Raw genomic sequence first — 21,091 nt, 5'->3', positions numbered from 1 at the left:
CGTGGGAATTGAACCTGGGACCTTTAGCTAGCACGGTCACTAACCTCTGCTCTATAAGTCAGGGTTAGAGTTAGGGTCTTATTACATTATGTACCTCCATTATACTAATACATATTCCATTGTGTATGTGCTACATAGGGAGAAGTTATTACATATTGTTACATAGCACCTTACATTGTACTAAATTGTGTCTTTGGATAATGTTATGTTGAAGTTTTATTACTATTTTTATTTTAGTTATCATTTGTTTGAACGGGAACAGTACACATGAGGATTTTGGAAGTAAATCCTCAGTTAAAGAATAAAAGAGGAAAAAAATAATAATCCAATCCAGTTTATTTATATGGCACATTTAAACCACAAAAACGTTTCCAAAGTGCTGCACATGACGGCGCAATCAAATCCAATACAAATTAGCTCCTATTCAGAGTTTAAAAGCCCAACAGAGGTTAATCAACGAGGTGCTAATGACCTGTGGATATTTTTAAAAGAAAGAAAAGAACTTTATAACAGAAGTTACTCCCCCCAGTGAGTAGGTTCATTAAGTGTAAAAAAAAGTTTGTAGGAAACTTCTTGTCCCTTCTTCTTTTCCCTACAGGTAGATTTATGTAACTCGATGTAAAAAGTGATGATGTCGCTCTTCACTGCCCCCTCTGGACAGCCCTGGCATCACAGAGGCGGCTGTGGGGCCAGACATTACCAAACGTTTCATCATGTTGGTCTGAATTAACGGAGAGACACATTCGTCCTTCACAGCGCCTCTGTTTCTCTCACTTTTAACATATTGATTGGCTTCAACTGAATCCACAAACCGCATGCATCTTTCATGAGCCTGCGTCACCTTGGGTTCGGAGAGACACCTCCAGACATTTTTGGTTTGGTTTCAAGTCGTTTCAGGCATTTAGGAGGATTTACTTTTTGTGTATTGTATATTTTTGCATATTCATAATGCACTGGAGTGAATCGGTTTCTTGAAAGTTACGTTTTAGGGAAATGGCAGCGATTAGAGGTAAATACACTTCTAAGAAAACAACACTTTTTATTTACTATTTTAATACTACTTTATTTTAAGGCTGTCTCAAACAAAAGTAATTCCTTGGTATTTCACTTCAAATGTAAAAGTTGGTGATAGTGGATTTAATTATATCCTCAAATGAATGAATAATTGAGAACCAAGTGATAAGAAACGGGGCCGTTTGTTTAGACACTGTGTAAGCTGCAGAATATGCACAGGCATTAAAACCGCCGTCCCCATTGTCCTTGTTCAGTTTATCAAATTAAACCTCCATCTTCCCTTTCCTTTTTTAGTTTGCTTCATTTTCTTTTTGATTAATACAGGTTTAATTAATTGTGAATGTTTTGTTTGTGAAAAACACTTCACACTGGTCCCACTCGAAGCTGGAAACAGCCTTGGAAAAAGAAACACTCTTCACAACGGCGCATGTTTTTGTACATTTGTATTGTGTCCCCGGACATATGCATAGAGTATACAGTTAGAATACGGTATTTCAACATGTTTTACAAAGATTTATAGAGTATAGGAAACAAGAAATAAAAATTATAACTGCACAGCAGTAAGAAAGTCATTAGAGTATATATTGTCATTTATCGCACACACTGTGGAATAGCTCAGAAACACAGGGCAAAAATAAACACCATTAACAATTTAGCGCTATATTCAATTTACACAAAGATACCCTTTAATTCAGGAGTGTTAGACAGTTCCATTTCAAATCACATTGGCCACTTGTACATTTATTCATTTGGCTTTTTGCATTAGCCACCAAAGTCCTACTAAGCACACAGCACAGACACCCAAAGAATGCACACACCAAAACCGCAAACGCAACAGAAAAGTCTCGGCCCGTGGGCACCGGCGGCTCCTAAAAAACAGCACAGGGGACCACACTCTAATACGCTGCGGTGTCTATTTCACTATCATCATCATCGTTAAAGTCCACCGAGGTCAACAATAGATCATTTCAAACAATATATGCATCATTTTAAGGCACGTTTTTGGTCAAAGAAAGGCTCTGAAAGAAGCATCTTGCATCGTCTCTGTTGGCGAGAGGAGACCACAGTAAACAGACCCCGCAGACCTGCAGTCCAAGTCCTGGTCTAAGTCCTGGTCTTAGTCCTAGTCCGGGTCTAGTCCGGGGCGTTGTGTTTGTGTCTAAGACTGGGGGGTTTTCAGCGTCTCCGTTTGCGAGAGGAAACCGCAGTAAACAGGGCAGACATGACAGATTTGCAGGCGCTGTGTAATTAGGTTCAAGAGCCTCCCCTGCTGATGCCATTACGCCGAGTGGCAGAGCGGCAAGACAGTGGCCAGTGCCAAGAGCTGTGGGGGCGGCCTGCTCCAGATCTGCGCAAGCATCCGAGCTCAAATCCTGGTTTAGTCCTGGCTTATTTCACACAGATTAAGACCTGGTTTAGCTTTGTTTGATGGCGATACATAATCAGTCTTAGTCTAGTCTGACAAGTTCGGTCTGGTTTAGGTTTTATATGGACAGTCTTGGCTTAAACCAGATAGTTTATGCCAAGACCAGTTTAGAGCAGTGGATTTCTTCTTCTGCTCTGGTGTCTTTACCTCTAATTCCTTTAAGAACTGAATTAGTTTTAAACACTTGAAAAATTACCATCGTAAGTGTGATAAATGACTTAAAATTGCTTGAATAAAGGTTATTTATGTTGAATTTGAGTCGGTTTGAAGTAATCTAGACAGAAGATGCTAATACCAATGGAACAAGCAGAAATCCCACTTGCAATCAGACAAATAACTTTTACTTTTGTGTGATGAAATGGCATCGCGTCATAGAAGGGGGCGTGGCAGAATCTTTAGAGAAACACAATTTTCCACTCTTTTGAGCTATTTTCTGGTGGAATATGAACTTATTTATCAAACATAAATAAAGTCAAGCCTAAATCTGGTCCATATGGATATTTTTTCACAGCAGATTGTTCAGTAGAAGCAAAAAAACGGCTAGTGCAAGTTAGAGTTAGCATTAGCACGATGCTAACATGAAGAATAACTCTGAATAACTCTGTTATTTATGTAGTTACTTTGCCCCCTCTCCATGTCTTTTGTTAAAGTATTTTTTCAATAGAGAAAGTTTAGATTTTTCTCCGAATTGTTTTCCCCCTAACTGTTTTCAAACATGACCATATACGGCGATTCCAGAGATGCCGTCTGTATCAAAAAGAGGTTTCTATCTTATCCAAGACCAGACCAAATCTACTCAAACCTTAGATTTAATCTCTTCATTCAAGTATATCAATATTATTACTCTTTTTCCAGGGTATAAAGTGTAAAATACAGTATTTTACCCACAAATGATTGCATTCAATTAGCCCATAAGGCTGAATTTATGAACAAAACAAATCATTAAGAGTAATTTTAACAGAATCTTTTGCTTGTATACAACTTTAGTAGAGGAATATTAAAAGAAATGGCTCGTGACCATTTCCGATTGGCAGCCTCGCCTCTGTCAGTCTGCCCCAGGACTCAATGTCACGCGTCTTTGAGTCTGCCGAAAGGCGCTATAAACCCATGCCTTACTGTTATTACTTTGTTGGTGGTTAACCTGGTGTAGTCCTGGTATAGTCTTGGTTTGGAGCAGACTTCGACCTGCTTTAGTCACCCATGAGTCCAGTCTATGTTTAGTCTGCATTTTAAGTCTCATTTTGCATTGAAAGTCAGTCCTCTCCGGTCCGCTTCACTTTCTGCTCCATCGACTACTCCTCCAAGACCAGATAGACTGCAATGAAGTCATCCGTCGATCGCCCGAACTTGCAATTTACCGATTAAACATGGCAACGCTTAATTAGCCGTGAAATCTCCAGCCCACGCTCCTCCCTCCCCTGTCCTCTTCTCCGACAGGGACGTCTCAACACCGTCATTACAATACAATTATATACATGATTACCTCTGTCTATACACTGCGAATACTGTCTACATGAGTGGGAAATGACTGGAATTCATAATATTTCTTGTCTGGGTTTGAGTGGCTTTGAAGAGTTTGTATTTATTTGCGGACAACAGAAGTGTCTGACGTGTTTTGGCATCCATCAAAAGTTTGGTTTATGAAAAAGCAGTAGCGGGTTTTGATATTTAACATTTCAAATTTGGTTTAATGATACTGGATACTGCATTTTGACATTTGGCTTAATTTCACCAAAATATACAATAAAAAATACATCAAATTACTTGTCAGAAATGTATAATCATCTCGTGATCCCCACGTTCGGAACCACTGCACTCGACCATATCAGTCAATTTGATTGAAATTAATTAAAATGTCCCAGCTAAACTACAGCGAGTAAAACATTTAGTGGCGAGCCGAGGCAGAGTGAGTAAAATGTTAAAATGTTACTGTGATACGGTAACACTTTGGCCTCAATAAATGATGAGTTAACACTTAAAGAGACTATACGGAATTTAAAAATGTTAAAATTAAGTATTTTCTTCCCCCTACATGTTCCAGCAATGTCCTAATGTGTAGAATGAGCTCAGACCTGTTCACCACAACTGCCTCTAAAATCCTGCACTGTCTCTTTGGGTCCGAATTGCCGTCATGCACGAGCTTAATGTAGAAGGTGCAGTTACACGTATGACCTGAGGTGGCAGTAGTGAGTATAAAATGGTGAACTTGCATCCCGCCTCCTTTAAAGTGATAGTCTGGAAGTCTAAATGTTTCAAAAATGTTATAAAATGAGCAAAATTGATCACCTGGTCTTGCATTAACTAATCAAAGTCAAGTGTCCTCCCACGTTGACCAATGAGACGAGCTTTTCCTGTGAACCAGCCTCTCAGGTCAAGTCAGGAGGGAGGGGGAGGAGCTTGATCGTTTACTTTTGAAAATTCTGTTCTTGCTCTCCTCATTTTGCAAATGAAGAAGGTCTGTGGTTAAAGAGGGGGTTGTTTACTTTCACATTTCACTATCTCTCCTCACTTTGCAAACTTACAGACTATCACTTTAAGTCAGGGGGGGCAATTTTCCTCATTGCCAAAACACCAAGGGCTTGAACCTCACCATTATAGCCTGAAGTAAAGAACTTTTTTTTCTGCAAAATGCTAAGTGGTTTTGGCTTCAGGACCCACCATTGCCCTCAGATGACAAGCCACGACCCAAATACAACTGTAATTTGTCATATATCATATAAGAATTGTATTTTAAACCATTTTTTTTATTGAACAAGCAGTAGATATGCTTTTAAGAGATCAAAACAACCCAATAATATTACATTTCAGATGGAAAACATGGAAGAAAAAAGTAGACCCACTAGACCCACTGAAAATGGTTCCGCGACCCACTTTTGGGTCACTGTTTTACGTTACACATGACCAAGTGGGATGTTCTGCCAGGACATTTTAAAAATACTGCATTTTTAGAGTACTTTAACAAGTATTTGATCTCTTATTTGCATAAAAAATATTTGTAAAAATCATCTTAGGGGTCAGAGGTTCTGTCCTGGAGGGCCGGATTTGGCCCCTGGGCCTGACGTTGCCTATCCCTGCTTCAAGTGTTAGTCACACTTAACTAATGAATGAATGAGTTTAATGTTAAAGGAGCTATACCTCACATTGTTTTCTTTTTGTAGTGTAAAATACTTTTTGCCCCATAAAAGTATTGTTGTAAAAGTAGCTACTTACTCACTGTGGAACAAGTAACTTTATTATTTTTTTTTTTTTTTACTCAAGTAAGAGTACAGATACTTCAGTAAATTACTCAAATAAAAAAAGGTGCCTTGAGGGTGGGGAAAGAATGAACACAAGCATTGGAAAGCATCTCTGAGCAGTGATAAAAGTGCTGTGTAACTTCAATCCAATAAAATAATGAATCGGAACTCAAGCTACTCAACTCCACATCGATATATCTGAGTTCAAGTCATTTCCACTCACGTAGTTTCAAAACAAAGACACATATGAACCAAATTATTACCAACATCAGCAATAGGCAGCTAGCTGTAGAGGCAGAGTTTGATGACTATTTGGAAAGTTACAAAATGAAAAAAAACAAAACAAAAACAAATCTGAAAACTAACAAAGCATTTGGAAATAGTCATAATATTGCTCATTCGCTACTGTTTAAGAACTGCAGAGCAGACATTATTATTGCCAGGCTAAGATGATTGACAAAACTCATGATCAAGAAGAAAGGCTAGAGCAAAGAAAAAAAAAACAAGATGCTTTTTATAAAAATGTTTTGTGTGCTTTAGTTGCAGTGGAATGTATCATGGCACTGTACAATAAAGGGACACGAACTACTGTGCTTTAAAATCTCAGTCAAAAACAGTTCATAACACACTATTAGTGGCCTGCTGCTGGAAGTATCAATCCTCACTGATACGTTTTGACAAAAAAAAATTCATAAGCTTCAAGCAAAACTTACATCATGTTTATTTAAAGCGTTACATTATGTGTGTTATTTTTTTTATAGGTGTGTTGATCACCATCTTATATTTAGTTGGTAGGAAATGCAATATTGATATAAAACTGATGCAATATTGATCTAAAATGGTGTATTCACTGTTCCCTTGGTTAAACAAGCGTTGAAAATCACTTCTGTCCCTTTAAAGTGGACATATCATGCCTATGGGGTTTAAAAATAAAAGATTATTTAGGGTGCCTCAGCGTTTATGTTTTATCATTTGAATTTGTGCCTCTGTAAGAAGGAAACAGTAGCAACAGGGTTTCTACAGGTGGCAGCAAATCAAATATAATGCTTTTTAATTCCCCTGAACAATGAAATGCAGCGCTAGGGCTAGAAAAGACTGACTCCTGCTGGCTGCTGAAGGAACAACTTATCAAAAACTTGCATTCAGTTTCGATTTACGGCTTGGTTTAGGTCTTCAGTGTGGCGTGATTAACCCACAAAGTTCATTTTTAGACCCCCCCCTCCCATTGCTCCCCATCAAAACAAACCCCAAAACCTCTCCGGCGCCGTGGATGTAGCCAATGTCGGACATCTGCGCTCGTATCGGGACGAACTGTGGCTTGTTGTTTTGAACTAGCAAAGCTCTGGTGTTATATTTGCCCGTTTCTGCCCTACGAAGAAGGGTTAAGCTACGAGCAGATGCTGCATGCGCTGTAAAGCAAGCACTTCCTGGTTACGTATGGCCGCAGGAAAACACAATTTTTCACTCTTTTTTATCCGTTTTCTGGCAGAATATAAACTTATTTATCACACACACATAAAGTCAAGCCTAAATCGGGCCCGTATGGATGTTTTTTCAGAGCAGATTGTTCAGTAGAAGTGAAAAAACGGCAGTCACAGCTAGCGTTAGCATGTAGCATGATGTTATTTATGGGCTGTTGAACTACTTTGCTCCTCCTCATGTCTTTGTATCTTTATTTAGTAGAAAACTACATCCATAATTCAGCATTAAAGTAGTTTTGGAGTAGGCTAGCTATACAAAGTTTAGGTTTCCATGGTACTACTCAAAATGGTGATTGTAATATAGCACAAAGCTCATTGTTTAAATCTCTTCCAGCAACAGGCCACGGAAACAAACTAGCGACCTGCCAATCATTCGAGACCTAACATGGCTGGATTCAACAGTATCCTTGTTGTTGGGTCCCTTTTTTTTGTTTACGGTCCAAAGTCCTTGATCAAACTCCAGGCTCCAGTCCGGGGAAAAGTTGGCGGGGTTAACTGTAAGTAGGCATCCTGTGTAGGCAACCAACCCCCTTCATCCTTTTCGCACTCATACATCTTGTACTATATATACGTACGTCATAAAAACACCATACTTAGTGATCCATTTAAAAAGATATTCTCATTATTATGTATAAAGCTCTCATCGGAAAGACGGCACGATAAAAAAAATATATAATACAATTTTAAAACCTTTTTCTTTTCTTTTTTTTTTTTTTTTTTCTACACGGAAAGAAATTGAACATCAGATCCGCTCCTGTGACAGTGAAGGGGCATAGTTCGCCGCGATGCAATCTGGGAAAAGGTGAGCGGGTGCGCGGACCATTTAAAGTTTGGCAAAAGAGAGTCTTAAGGCGTACCTATGACGGAGTACCGAGTCGTTTCAATCCGAAAGTTGAGGAAATTGGTCCAGAACTTAATATGCTGGTCACCTTTAGCTTTTTCTATTGAGGCGAGACGCTGCGGGAGGAATCCATTCAGATTTCGAGGACAAGTGTGTTCCATAAAAACGTCGGCTTAAACAGTATTTGGTCATTAAGTTCAGACATGGTTCTTGCCCCCGACTTTAGTCTCCGGGTTGAGTCGTAGTTTAAGGCGAGACACCACTGGAGTAGAATCAATTTCAAACTTTTACTTAAAGGGACCATACAGAGTTTAAAGCTGTTAAAATTATGTATTTTCCATGTAGAATGAGCTCAGATATTCACCACAACTTCCTCTAAAATCTGAGTCTGAAAGTCTGAAGTGCCGTCATGCACGAGCTTAATATAGAAGGTGCAGTTACACGTATGACCTGAGGTGGCAGTAGTGAGTATAAAATGGCCAACTTGCTTCTTGCCCCTTTAAGATCACTGGGGAAAAGATTGAAAAAAATGTATTGTACGTTTTCTATCATTAATTTCATAAGAGAAAGGGAAAAAAAATCTAAATGACCTCTATTTTCTGCAACTACATGTGAATAATGGAATCAGGTTTAAATTTTGCTGACATAAACATTTGTTCAGAGGGAATTCTGTATAGCTTCTCTAGTTTTTGAATAAGCTAAATAAGTAGAATCTAATCCCGCATTGACTTTTTGGATTCAAAACTCAATAAATCAGGCTAGGAATTAGACATTGAGAAATCCCTCAGAAGAAACCTTGCAAAATATTATATATGAGCACAAATGTAGAAGATTTTGTGATTCAGGTTCTACTTACATCTTGGTAACCTTACATTTTCTTCCAATACTACTTTAATGATACTTTAACGATACTTTTTCCGACACCTATACTGAAATGTTTGTCGTCTAGAACCAGAACACAAAACAATAAGGTTAATTTACTCCATAAAAGACTATTTCCTTTCAATCTGTATCATTTATTTGAACTTCCTTTAATGCTGTCCACCCACAGCATCAAAACTTGGTCTCTAGAGATATTAATTTTTTCCCGTACCTGCTTTAGATGCTTTATTTTTTCCAAACCAGTAGTACCTAAACTTCCCAGCCCCACTTATGTGAAGAAAAAAGGCATTTGAAACATTTTGAAACTGTAAATCTGTGGAGAAACAATGAAAACTGGCCCAAAGTTTGAAAAATTAGTAGTTTTGCCTGTGGTGTCTCGCCTTAATCCCAAATTGTTCCTTGTGCAGACTTGATTGAGTCATTCTTTATTTCGAGTTTTGACATCATTCTTTTTGATTAGCCTCGTTCCGGACCTGGTTTTGTCCTGGCTCAGTCTTTAGGCACACACCGGTCCCAAACCTCAAAAAATAAACCATCAAATACACATTCTCCCACAGCGTCTCCCTCACGGGCAGAACTACGCCCCTGAAGTCACTGGCAGTATCCTCACACCGCACCCCGTCCCTCCCTGCGATGCGTTAGAGGTCCGTCACTTTGTTTTCCAACGCGGCCGCTATCTGCTGTAGCCGGAGGGTCAGCTGTTTACTCTGGGCGGCGGGATCCTCGTCGAGGGATGCAATGATCTGAAAGAACGAGAGGCGAGGGACATGAGCGGCAACAATGGAGGACATGTGGAGGAATTAATCGCACGGGCGGGAAGGGCGGAGGGTGAGGAGAGGGCAGGGGACCAAACAAGGAACAAATAGAAAAAGGAGAGAAAAATGGTCCAGTTTGGGGTATTTTAGGCTATTTTCAACATACTTTACTTAGTAGTATAAGGTCCTCTGATAGCAATAGCAGGGAGTGAATCTAATTGAAAGGCTTAAGACCTACATGGCCCACATAGAAGGTTAGAGAAGGTTATTTTGATTGAAAAGTCCACTTTAACGCTCTTACAAATGGCAGGTAACAAGGCCGTGGGACCCCAGGGTGCTGAGGGTGCTGCAGCATCCCCCTGGTGGATTGTTTGTGAATAGCTGGCCATATTAATAAATAGGAAATATGCACAGAAAAAGTGTTTCGTGGGCACCCCCTAATCAAAATATCTTCCCACAGCTCTCGCAGGTAACGCTTCATATTAAGGTGTGCTCATTAATAAGCATCAGTAACCATTTTAGGGTTAGGGTAAGGGTTAAGGTCAGGGTTAGGTTGGCTATGAATAAGCGTATTATAAATGGCCTATTAGTATGTCAACAGATAAAAGTATAATAAGCAGTGTGATAAAACTTTACAAGCATATTATTAATGCTTATTAATACCTTATTAATACTTAAAGAGACCATACGGAGTGTAAAAATGTTAAAACTCAGTATTTTCCTCCCCCTACATGTTCCAACAATGTCCTAATGAGTAGAATGAGCTCAGACCTGTTCACCACAACAGCCTCTAAAATCCTGCACTGTCACTCAAAAAGTTGTTACTTCGGGCCCAAAGTGCCGTCATGCACGAGCTTAATATAGAAGGTGCAGTTACACGTATGACCTGAGGTGACAGTAGTAAGTATAAAATGGCAAACTTGCATCTAGTTGGCTATGAATAAGCATATTATTAACGGCCTATTAGTATGTCAACAGATAAAAGTATAATAAATGTGTAAAACTTTACAAGCATATCATTAATGCTTATTAATACCTCATTAATAGGCTACTTAACAAGCACACCTTAATATAAAGTGTTACCAAAGTGTCAAAAATACAACAAAGAAGCAACAAAAGAGAGACAAAAACAAGCCAGTAAAGCAACAATAACAACAAAAAAGCGACAAAAAGGTTATGAAAATGCAACAAAAGCAGTTAATACAGTTAAAAATAAATAAAAAAAGAGACAGAAACGCTTCAAATACGTGACAAAAAATGTGTTATTATTATTTATTTTTCTTTATGTCTGTGAAAACATTGGTGTTGTCCACTCTTTTTAGGCAGTAAGTATGCATTTAAGGTGAAATATAATATGTCTAAATTAATACTACTCCTACATTTTCTATCCTTCCAACTTCTAACTGATAGAAGATGAAATTGGTCAAAGTAAAAGCAGCACTTTCTGACTTCATAATCAGATCACTAACACCATGTGACTGCTCCGACGGGGTAAAACACATTTTCCTGTGCTCTTCTCGTATCTGGCCCGAAGGAGAGGCCTTTTCCACTCCATGCACTGCTGCCCGCCGTATTATTGCCTTCCCGTCCTATTCCCCCGGCTGCACTCTCCATACGCCAGAAGAGTGATTGTACCAAATTTTAATTGAAAACATTTCTGTGGGATGTGATTTGGAAAATTGCTGCGGGAATTGATTTTTTTTTAAGCGTCCATTGTGGGTCACCAAACTGGATAAACGAAATCTAATGAACAAGTAAACAAATGCGTCTGTCAGTCTTCATAAGCGCGACTTTATATCAATAACCTTTTAGTGACTCGGGCAAAGAGATGCAATGCCCTTGGCAGCGCTTTACTTTGATGCATTTTTTAACGCATTTGTCGAGGTCTGGGAACGGGTTTAGGCTCATTGGCTCACAGCAGGGCCCCGGGGTGTTAGAAGTGTTTCCATTGAGGGTCGAATTTTGATATATTATCTGTCATCTTAGTGTTAGGATTAAGGTTTATTGTTTTACTAGGATCCGGATTAGCTACCCATTTAACCCCTTAAAGCAGTACTAAGTTACTCTTACCCCTAGAGGCCATAAGCGCAAATGCAGGTGTCATAGCAAGTTACGATTTTTTAACTTATTAATTGTCTTGGAGAGTAAATACTACGCTGACAGGGAAGGCGAAGGGAGAGAGGGATATTGTACATCCAATTATACAATGGAAATATTTATTTTCACTCAAACTTGGCTGTAAATACTGTTTAAAGTGACGTTAGCCCGCAGTTAGCTTTGCCCGTTAGCATGTTAGCCTCTTCTTCGTGATTCCATTAGTTGCTTGCTCCGGTCCGGTAGCAGTAAAGTTGCAAATACGGTTTTCTGGCCAGAGACACCAGGGGGAGATGAAAGACCCTCCAATCATCCCATAAACACTTGTATTACCCCCACAGGGACTACGGAAAGGATTTATTAAGGTAAACAAGTTACTTAGTACGGCTTTAACCCCCATCTTAACCGAGCACATTTTGATTGGAGTGTACAGCCTATAGGCCAGGGTATATTGGCCCCCGTGTTTCCTGCTGAATGGGCACACATGGCCAGAAAGAGTCATTTTTACAGCAAGTTTAAATAATTTTGCTCAATTATAACAATAACAGATATTTGAGAGTAAGACAGAGCTGCCACTGAAGGTTCAAAGCCCAAATAAAGGTGTGCAAGTTTGCCATTTTTATACTCACTACTACCACCTCAGGCCATACATATCTGTAATTGTTATAATTGAGCAAAATTATTACAACTTGCTGTAAAAAATGACGATCTCGACTCTGGCCATGTGTGCCCACTCAGCAGGAAACAACAAAAATGGCTCTGAGGGCCCAGTTTGGCCCCCGAGCCGCACTTTGGGCACCCCAGCTTACAGGCTCTAAAACTTTTCATGTTTTTTAAAGTTGGCAGAAATCGCTGACCCACACATGAGCACACAAAAGGGAACTTTTCAATTCAATTTCTAATTCAACTTTATAAGAAAATATGCCACGACGAGAAACAAATCCATTCTTGTTACAATGTTTGAACTACTTTATTGTAAACTCAGAAGTGTGAAAACACACAGAACTTTTAAACTAGTTTTTTGGGGGGGATTTCTTTCATTTTATTCAGGCTATCAAGAATACAGAAAGTGGACTTTTGAAGACGAACTGACCAATAAACTGGTATCGCTTTAGATTAAGGTGTGCTCATTAAGTATTAATAAGCAATAGTAATCATTTTAGGGTGAGGGTTAAGGTTAGGGTTAGGGTTAAAGGGACTATACAGAGTTTAAATATGTTAAAATTAAGTATTTCCCCCCCCACATATGAACTGAGATGGCAGTAGTGAGTATAAAATGGCAAACTTGCATCTAGCCCCTTTACGGTTAGGGTTAGGCTATGAATAAGCCGGTTACCAGGTGACCGGTGTGCTCATAAAATATTGCTAAGGTACTAATAAGCATTAATAATGTGCTTGTAAAGTATGAACACACTTTTATCTGTTAACATACTAATAGGCCACTGATAATCAGGGTTATTCATAGCCTAACCCTAACCCTAAAATGATAACTAATGCTTATTAATACTTACCTAAATCTAAACACTTTTTAGTTGCACTTATTGTGGCTTTTTAAGATCACGTTTTTGTCACTTTTTTATTTCGTTATTGTTGCTTTTCCAGCACGTTTTTGTTGCACTTTCTTCGCTCTTTTGTCGCATTGTTGTTGCTGTTTTTCTGTTGGATTTGGGAAACTCCAAACTGGAGAAAATGTGCTCGGTTCAGGTTACGAGGTTAAATGTGCTCAGCAGAGAATCTATTCTTTCATATCTTTTAAGGACACTGGATTCTCGGCAACTTCTATTGCCGTTTCATAGAGAGCCTCTTCACTTTTTAATTTCTTTGCAGGTTCAAGAGTTTGTCTGTGAAAGATACAAACAAACTGCAAAACATTGTCAGAACCTGCTTTGTTAAACAAAAAAGTGTATGGGAGGAGGAGGCGCTAAAGGAGGATAAATGTATCTTGCTTTGGCCCTTTCCCTTCTGTCACTGAACTGTTCAATTCTGAAGGGAGTGTGTTTATTAAGTAACATAAACAATCTGAAATGTGCTCTATTTTCATTGCTATAAAACTATTGTTTATCTTGAGCCACTACTTTCGTCTGAACTGTTGGGACTTTGATGTGTTTGTGAAACATTCTGAGGTTTGCTACAAATGAGTAATGTGAGTTATGGTTTTAGGACAAAGTATCCTAGTGCCATCAGTCATACTAACAATAGTATTAGGAGTCATAGTAGTGATATTAGTAATAGAATAGTAGTAAAAGCAGTAGTAACTTGTACTAATAAAGTAGAATGAACGTCTTACCCCGTCGTAGTATTTGCTGGCGTACTGGTACAGCTGATGCAGAGCCACTTGTGTGTTCAGTTTGTCTGTGTGAGACTGAGGGAGGAAACAAATCCATGTAAAAAACAAACATCTACACAGAGAAAGCATCTACCACAATGCACTTCTAATGGTCAAGTGGACTTTTTCAGGCTACTCATACAACTCATACACATCAACCTGGCAAACTAAGTTCACACACAGGAAAAAGATAAGTGTAAAAGAACAAGACCATACAAAACAAATTGTACTTAAACCTGTATAAAAAGGATTTCAATACAACAGTAAACAATGTAGGATCAGAATTTCTTCTAGTTCTTCATGTAATAATAATAATAATAATGCATTGGTTTTATATAGCGCTTTTCTGGAAACTCAAAGACGCTTTACATTGCACTATTCGCTCACTCCATACTCGGTGGTGGTCAGCTGCTATTGTAGCCACAGCTGCCCTGGGGTAGACTGACGGAAGCGAGGCAACCAGTCTGCGCCATCGGCCCCTCCGACCACCACCAACCACTCACTCACTCACTACACTCGCTAGGCTTCCTGGTGTTTCCCAAACGGTCTCCCATCCAAGTCCTGCCAGGCCCTTCCCTGCTTAGCTTCCAAGGTCTGACGGGATTGGGCAAAGCAAAGGCGGCTGAGAACTTTGAGTTTTGAGGCGTATTGAGTTACCTTGTATATGAATAAATATGCCTTGCCTAGAACTTCATACACTGTCTGCTGGCCACAAGAAAAGAGCACACACGCTCTGACATTTCATCACCTTTAGCTTCACAGTGGCCTTGTTTCAAGAGTCTGCAATGTATTGATGATGGGAATAAGAAATCCATTGATGGAATAACCTGGTAATTCGACTAATCTCATTCTTCACATAGTGTTGCTGAACCCCAGAACAGAACAGCTAAATCCAGATAGTGACTTTTATGTTGGTCAGGCAGTGTGTAAAGTAAACCTGATATAGAGTATTTCATACCCCTACTCAAGACAGGACAATGTCATCCTAATAATTGTCTGAGTAACTAATAAAGAAAAGTTCATATCACAACATGCACTTTGATAATTAGACGGCATTTCTCTCATAAAAAAAAAATAACTTTAAAGGTTAGAAAGAACCCAGTAGAGCCTTTTTGTTTTCCCGAGTTTAGAAATATCACTGTATTAAGTCAGTGACATAAATGACAGAACAAACAAAGTAACCTTTAGAGAAAAGCGCTTCATTAAATAAAGTCTGATATCGTCATTAGACTGGAAACACTGGAATAGAGACTTTGACAACTGTGAGTACTGCTTGGTAGCTTCTAACTTCACCCCAGTTTGGAGCTATAGGAATATGCTGGGAGAGGCTAAATGATAACAACGTCTTTGGTCTGTTTGCATGAATGAGCGCACGCACAAAGACCAGACAGTTACGCATCAACTCGCCTAGGCTCAGGTAAGAACATATCTCAGCATGGAAAACCGGGGGCCTGTTCCTTTAAGAATTACATCATACAACATTTTAATCAGGTACAGGGCCTTTAAAGGGATGTTTAAGGATTGTTGACATTGGGCCTCATGTCCTAGTTATCCAGAGTGTTGCTGATTTCTGGATATATATTTTTTTGTATTTCATGCAGTTCTTATATTTGAAGAGTTTCGTGGCGCTAGGCTAGTGCAAGGCTAGCGCATGTCTATGGTATCAGCTAGCCTGCATTAAAAACAAGCCTTACCCACTCCACAGTGCACCTGAGGCAAATCACTTATAACACCAGACTAACCATATACATGTCTGTGTCGATAGAGTAATTTTAACCATTTTGCATTTAAAAGAACTTATATTTGAGCAGCATTATCTTCGTGGTTGTATAAGCTACGCAGCGGTGGAGTGATCTGCTAGAAAATAGTCCCTCTAAATGCGATCATTCATGTGATGCAAGGTTACTTATATTCCAAAAATTATTCTATGGACACAGACATTTATATGGTTAGTCTGGTGTTATAAGTGTGGAGCGGGTCAGACTGTTTTTAATGCAGGCTAGCTGATACCATAGAAATGCGCTAGCCTTGCACCACGAAACTCTTCAAATATAAGAACTGCATGAAATACAAAAAAATATATATCCAGAAATCAGCAACACAGCAACAGGAAATGAGGCCCTATGTCAAAAATCCTGAAATATCCTTTTAAGAAATGTTTTGTTTATCTAATTTTTAAGGTAAATTCGTCGGTTTTGTACATGTTTTGTCTGTTCTATTACATCATCACTAAAACACTGAATCAGACTATTACTATTTCCACTGGCTCACATGGCACTAACACATATTTTAACACTATACTGCAGTCCTACATCTGCTACTACAACTACTACCACTGTGGCTGACGGCTGCTTCTACAACAACTTCCCCGATTAATTCATGCAGACCCTGCAGTGCAATTCTCTTTAAACTTATTATTGCCATTAATTCAAGCCTGACTTTATAATGAGACTAAAGCCGGAGCTCGATGAGGAGACACCGAGGAGTTTCTCACCCGCGACACTTCGGCCAAATGCGTGTTCATGTCCTGGTCACTGACAGGCACCATCTGTCGGATCCCCTTGTAATAACTGAGGACACAAACATACTCATTAATTACAAGCTGCTCATTCGTTTGCGGGAAACAGCAGACGTCTGTACTCACTCATCCACCATCTTCTTGTACGTGGAGATCTCCTTTGCATAGAGTAGTTTATTACTTGGAGAGTCCTGCAAACAACGAGAGCCAAGTCAGAGTCAGGCATTTTAATAAGGAGATGGTGTTGAAGAAGGCTGGCTTTGAGATATGCAGCGACAGACGTGATGGAGTCAACTTTAAGAACAACTTAAAACGAGACACTGCAGGTGGATAAGGGGTAGAGATGTATTTAGAAACATCAATTTGAAACTTTGCACATAAATTACAAGACTAATGGTAGTTTTTAAAAGTTTAAATACTGGAGTTATTGTTCACATTAAAACACTTGGACACTACAGTGAGTTAGATGGATTTACCAGCAGCGACTCAGCAGCTAACGGAGTTGTTCCACAGCTTTTAAATCCACTTTTTACATTGTTTTAGCTAATGCTAGTCTATGGAAAATGAATGCTAGCACCAATGGCCGCTGGCTGCCCTGCTTTTTGACAACGACACTGGGGGCCGCCATTGCTCCGCCATTGCTCCGCCATTGCTGTAGTACCTCCATATCGCCCGCTAGGCCCCCATTGAAAAGCATTGGAGTTTAGACACGTTAAAAACAACTTTAACCTCTTACCACCCGCCTGAACCAAATGCATTCTCTCCTCTTTGCCATTGTCGTCACTTTTTCTTTCCCTTGTGTGTCTTTGTCACTTTTGTGTCACATTTGTTGCTGGATTATTGTCACTTTTTTGCTGGATTTTTGTCATTTTTTGCTGGATTGTCATTTTTTGCTGGATTTTTTGTCATTTTTTTGCTGGATTTTTGTCATTTTTTGGCTGGATTTTTGTCATTTTTTTCCTGGATTTTTGTCACTTTTTTGCTGGAATTTTGTCACTTTTTTTGCTGGATTGTTGTCTTTTCGGCTGGACTTTTGTCAGTTTACATCCTCATTTTCTTCTCGTTTTTTGGCGCTATTTTAAAAAAGCTTTTAGATTGGAGAATTTGGAGAATCAGGAGAAAACATGTTCAGGTGGTAGTTAAGAGGTTAAAGCCTGGTCCCATTTTTTTTGGAACTATCTAGAGCTAGATATTCCTTCTGTGATAACGCTGGGTTAGTCACAATTAAAGAAACCAGGCGTACTTTATGAGGGCCGGACTGTTAGCATTGGAGCTGTGCGAGCTACACGTCACGCAAGGGCCGAGTTTATAGTGAAGATCCCGCCCTTATGCCCTTTTTAGGAACATGCTTCGTCAGAGCTGGGGAGGGGGAGTCTGTAAATCAGCCACGTGGTCATTATGGTAAACGGGGAGGAGTGAGGAGAAGCTGTCCTTTTATATATACAGTCTATGGCTAGCACCCACAAACATGGCGGATCTCCATGGTAACAGTGAGTTTCTCTGAAATCTGAATAATGGACAGAGCCAGGCTTAAATGTATGGTGTTATTTTGTTGGCATTAAAATTAGAAATATTTGTTCACATGGGATTTTGGATATCTTGTTTAGTTTGTGAATAGCTTGAGTTGGAGATCAGTGAAGGAAAAATGTGTAGAATTGTATATTTGCCGCTAAAACTCAAGGAAAACCTGTTACTAAAGTGAAGATGTTGCTGCTTCGTGGTTGTATCTTCCACAGAGGAAAGTACAATATCTGGATGCCATGTTTTGTAGTTGGAGCTTTACAACGGTGTCTGGCATGATGAGTTTTGTGAATGGACGGTATGGGCAAGGCTGACTGTGGAAAACAAATGGGGATTTCCAAACAAGATTCGAAGGCACGAGTTGTAAAGCTCCAAACTAAAAAACAAGGCATCCAGACTAGCCTAGCACCACTAAACTCTTCAAATATAAGGACTGCATGATTTTAAAAAAATCTCCAGAAATCAACAACACTCTGGATAAATGAGGCCCTATGTCAAAAGTCCAGAAATATCCCTTTAAGGCAGGGTTTCTACAGGTGGCAGCCAGTCATATTTAATTGCTTTTAAATGCTTAAACAGTATATTTTTGATGCCACAAATGCTACACATCTTGCCATTGTTAATGTTTTTGATATTTTTAAACATTCAATCAAAAGGAGGATTGAGGGGAAATGTTGATATTCAAAACTAAGTTGGACACGACCAGCAACTTTTGAGAAAAAGATTGCGTAAAATGCAGCTGAATTTGTTGAAGACCATAATTTTTGTGTTTTTGATAAATGTATGCAGTAACAATGTAACTTTTGTGTTTTTTATGCCCAGGAAAAAAAAAAACAATTCGGAGAAATTTAGATTTAATGCCAGTTTGAATCCAATGACTTTTAAAGGGGCTAGATGCAAGTTAGCCATTTTATACTCACTACTGCCACCTCAGGTCATACGTGTAACTGCACTTTCTATATTAAACTCGTGCATGACGGCAATTCGGACCCGAATTAACAACTTTTTGGACATTAGGACATTGCTGGAATATGTAGGGGGAGGAAAATGCATATTTTTTTTTACATTTTTAACTCTGTACAGTCTGTATAGTATAAAAAGCAGTAAAAGTCATTAAGAGAACTATGCCAAAATTAAGGCCTTAAAGGGGCTATACGGAGTTTAAGTTGAGTTAGTGCCGAGCTTAATACAGAAGCTGCAGTTATGCATACGACCTGAGGTGGCGGTAGTGAGTACAATATGACCAACTTGCATCTAGCCCCTTTAATGCCCCGCGGAAACCCAAGATGAGCATAAAAACTGTGCAAGAGAAACCTTTCTAAAGCTGTTGTAACGTTGGCATTAAACTGCGCTCCACGATTTGTGTAGAAAATGCTGCATGTGTCCCGAGTGCTCATGGGGAGGCAGGAGACAGGCTGACCTCTCTGCCGCAGTGACTCACCCGGCTGAGTTTGTGCTCGCTCTTGGTGCACGCGTCCATAAACGTCTGCGCGATGACGGACAGAGCGGCGTCGATCACCTCCGTTACGTGGATGTCGAATATGAAGTGAGGGTTCTTCAAAATGTTCACCCAGAACCGCAGAGGCAGGCTGTGGGACAGAGAGAGAGAGGGAGGGGGGACAACAATAACACATTATTGCCTTTACAGAATCACAAATTTGATCAAGTGTACTCGAAAGGTTGGCAGCAAGTCAGATTTAATGCTTTTTAATACCATTTTATTGCCTACTATATTTTTAAAGCCACAATTTTGATATTCCAAGCCACACTGGACACACAGGCAACGTTTGAGCAAAAGAGTGTGTATAAAATTTCAGTCAGAACTGCAGCTGAATTTGTTTTACATCATTGTTTTTAATTTAATATGAAATGTACATTTAACGCAACCTTCATTTTGAGGAACACACTGTCCAATCAAGCAAATGAAGATGTTCTTACTTTTTGCCGCAGGTGTGCCATGAATTATGATGTGCCCAGCGCGTGCAGACCATTAATTGTATTCAAGGTTTTTCCAAGAAAGTAATGTTTTGAGAAATTAGTTGAATCAGTTGATGGCTTGGAGCAGTGCATTGCGTTAGTGCTTTATTTTATTTGGAGAAAAACAATGAAGCAAGTACAGCATATACTCGTCTACAGACATGCCTAAAGCTCAGCAGTGCCCATACCCAGCAGTCTCCCAATATTAATCTATGCTATTGATAAGAATAAGAAGCCTTTCCCCTTAGAATACATTCAAATGACTTAAAAGGGGCAATAATAGTCTGTTTAATATAGAGTCAGCAGTGCAGCAAAAACAAAAGCATTCATTTGTTATTTCAAACTTAATTTCACTTCATATACATGATGTGTGTTTACCTCATTTTGGGAAACACTGGTCCATTAAAGCAGAACTAAGTAACTCATGCCCCAGAGTCCACAAGCGCCTCTGCAGATGTAGTAGCACGTTGCGTTTTTTTACTCATTAATTGTCTTTTCTGTCAGCGTAGTATTTACTCTCACGGACAAAGGGAGAGGGGGATATTGTACATCCATGGAAATATTGACATTTTTTTTATTGAAGAGGAAAAACCCCTTGAGATGCATCTCGTTTTCGAGGGGGTCCTCGTTTGCAGGTACAGAAAATGACCTTACAGCAGCAGTCAAATAAAGCAGAAAACACAGACAAAAAAAAAAAAAAAAAAAAAACAGCAACTTAGTACACAATAATGATACATAAATATGTAGCACACAACTCATACAAAACACAATACATTCATTCCAACAAACACAAGACATTCACTCATACAGGACTCTCCAAAGGTTGCTCACTCATCCCTCAACAGAGTAGACACATATAGTATGTATGTGTATGATTTTTTTCACTCAAACTTGGCTGTAAATACTGTTTAAGTGGCGCTAGCCCGCAGTTAGCTTTGCCCGCTAGCCTGCTAGCTTCTTCTTTGTGATTCTATTAGTGTGTGATGATGCCTACCCGTAGGCAGTGAAGTTGCAATTGTG

At 39.3% G+C, this 21,091-nt stretch overlaps 1 protein-coding gene across 1 annotated transcript in view; it reads right to left on the bottom strand.

Moving 5' to 3' along the window:
- Positions 1-9,184: 9,184 nt before the first annotated feature.
- plxnb2b (plexin b2b) overlaps positions 9,185-21,091 on the bottom strand; it is a 307,007-nt gene continuing 295,100 nt past the window's right edge. Inside the window, exons 34-38 of the mRNA XM_079567075.1 lie at positions 19,536-19,683; positions 16,700-16,764; positions 16,550-16,625; positions 14,017-14,091; positions 9,185-9,623 (exon numbers count right to left, since the gene is read on the bottom strand). Coding sequence (XP_079423201.1) covers positions 9,519-9,623; positions 14,017-14,091; positions 16,550-16,625; positions 16,700-16,764; positions 19,536-19,683 — 469 coding nt within the window. The 3' untranslated portion in view covers positions 9,185-9,518. The remainder of the gene's footprint in view (positions 9,624-14,016; positions 14,092-16,549; positions 16,626-16,699; positions 16,765-19,535; positions 19,684-21,091) is intronic.

The sequence above is a fragment of the Gobius niger genome (assembly GCF_951799975.1).
Source record: "Gobius niger genome assembly, chromosome: 12".
Lineage (NCBI taxonomy): Eukaryota > Metazoa > Chordata > Actinopteri > Gobiiformes > Gobiidae > Gobius > Gobius niger.
This window is presented reverse-complemented; position numbering and strand designations above follow the sequence as displayed.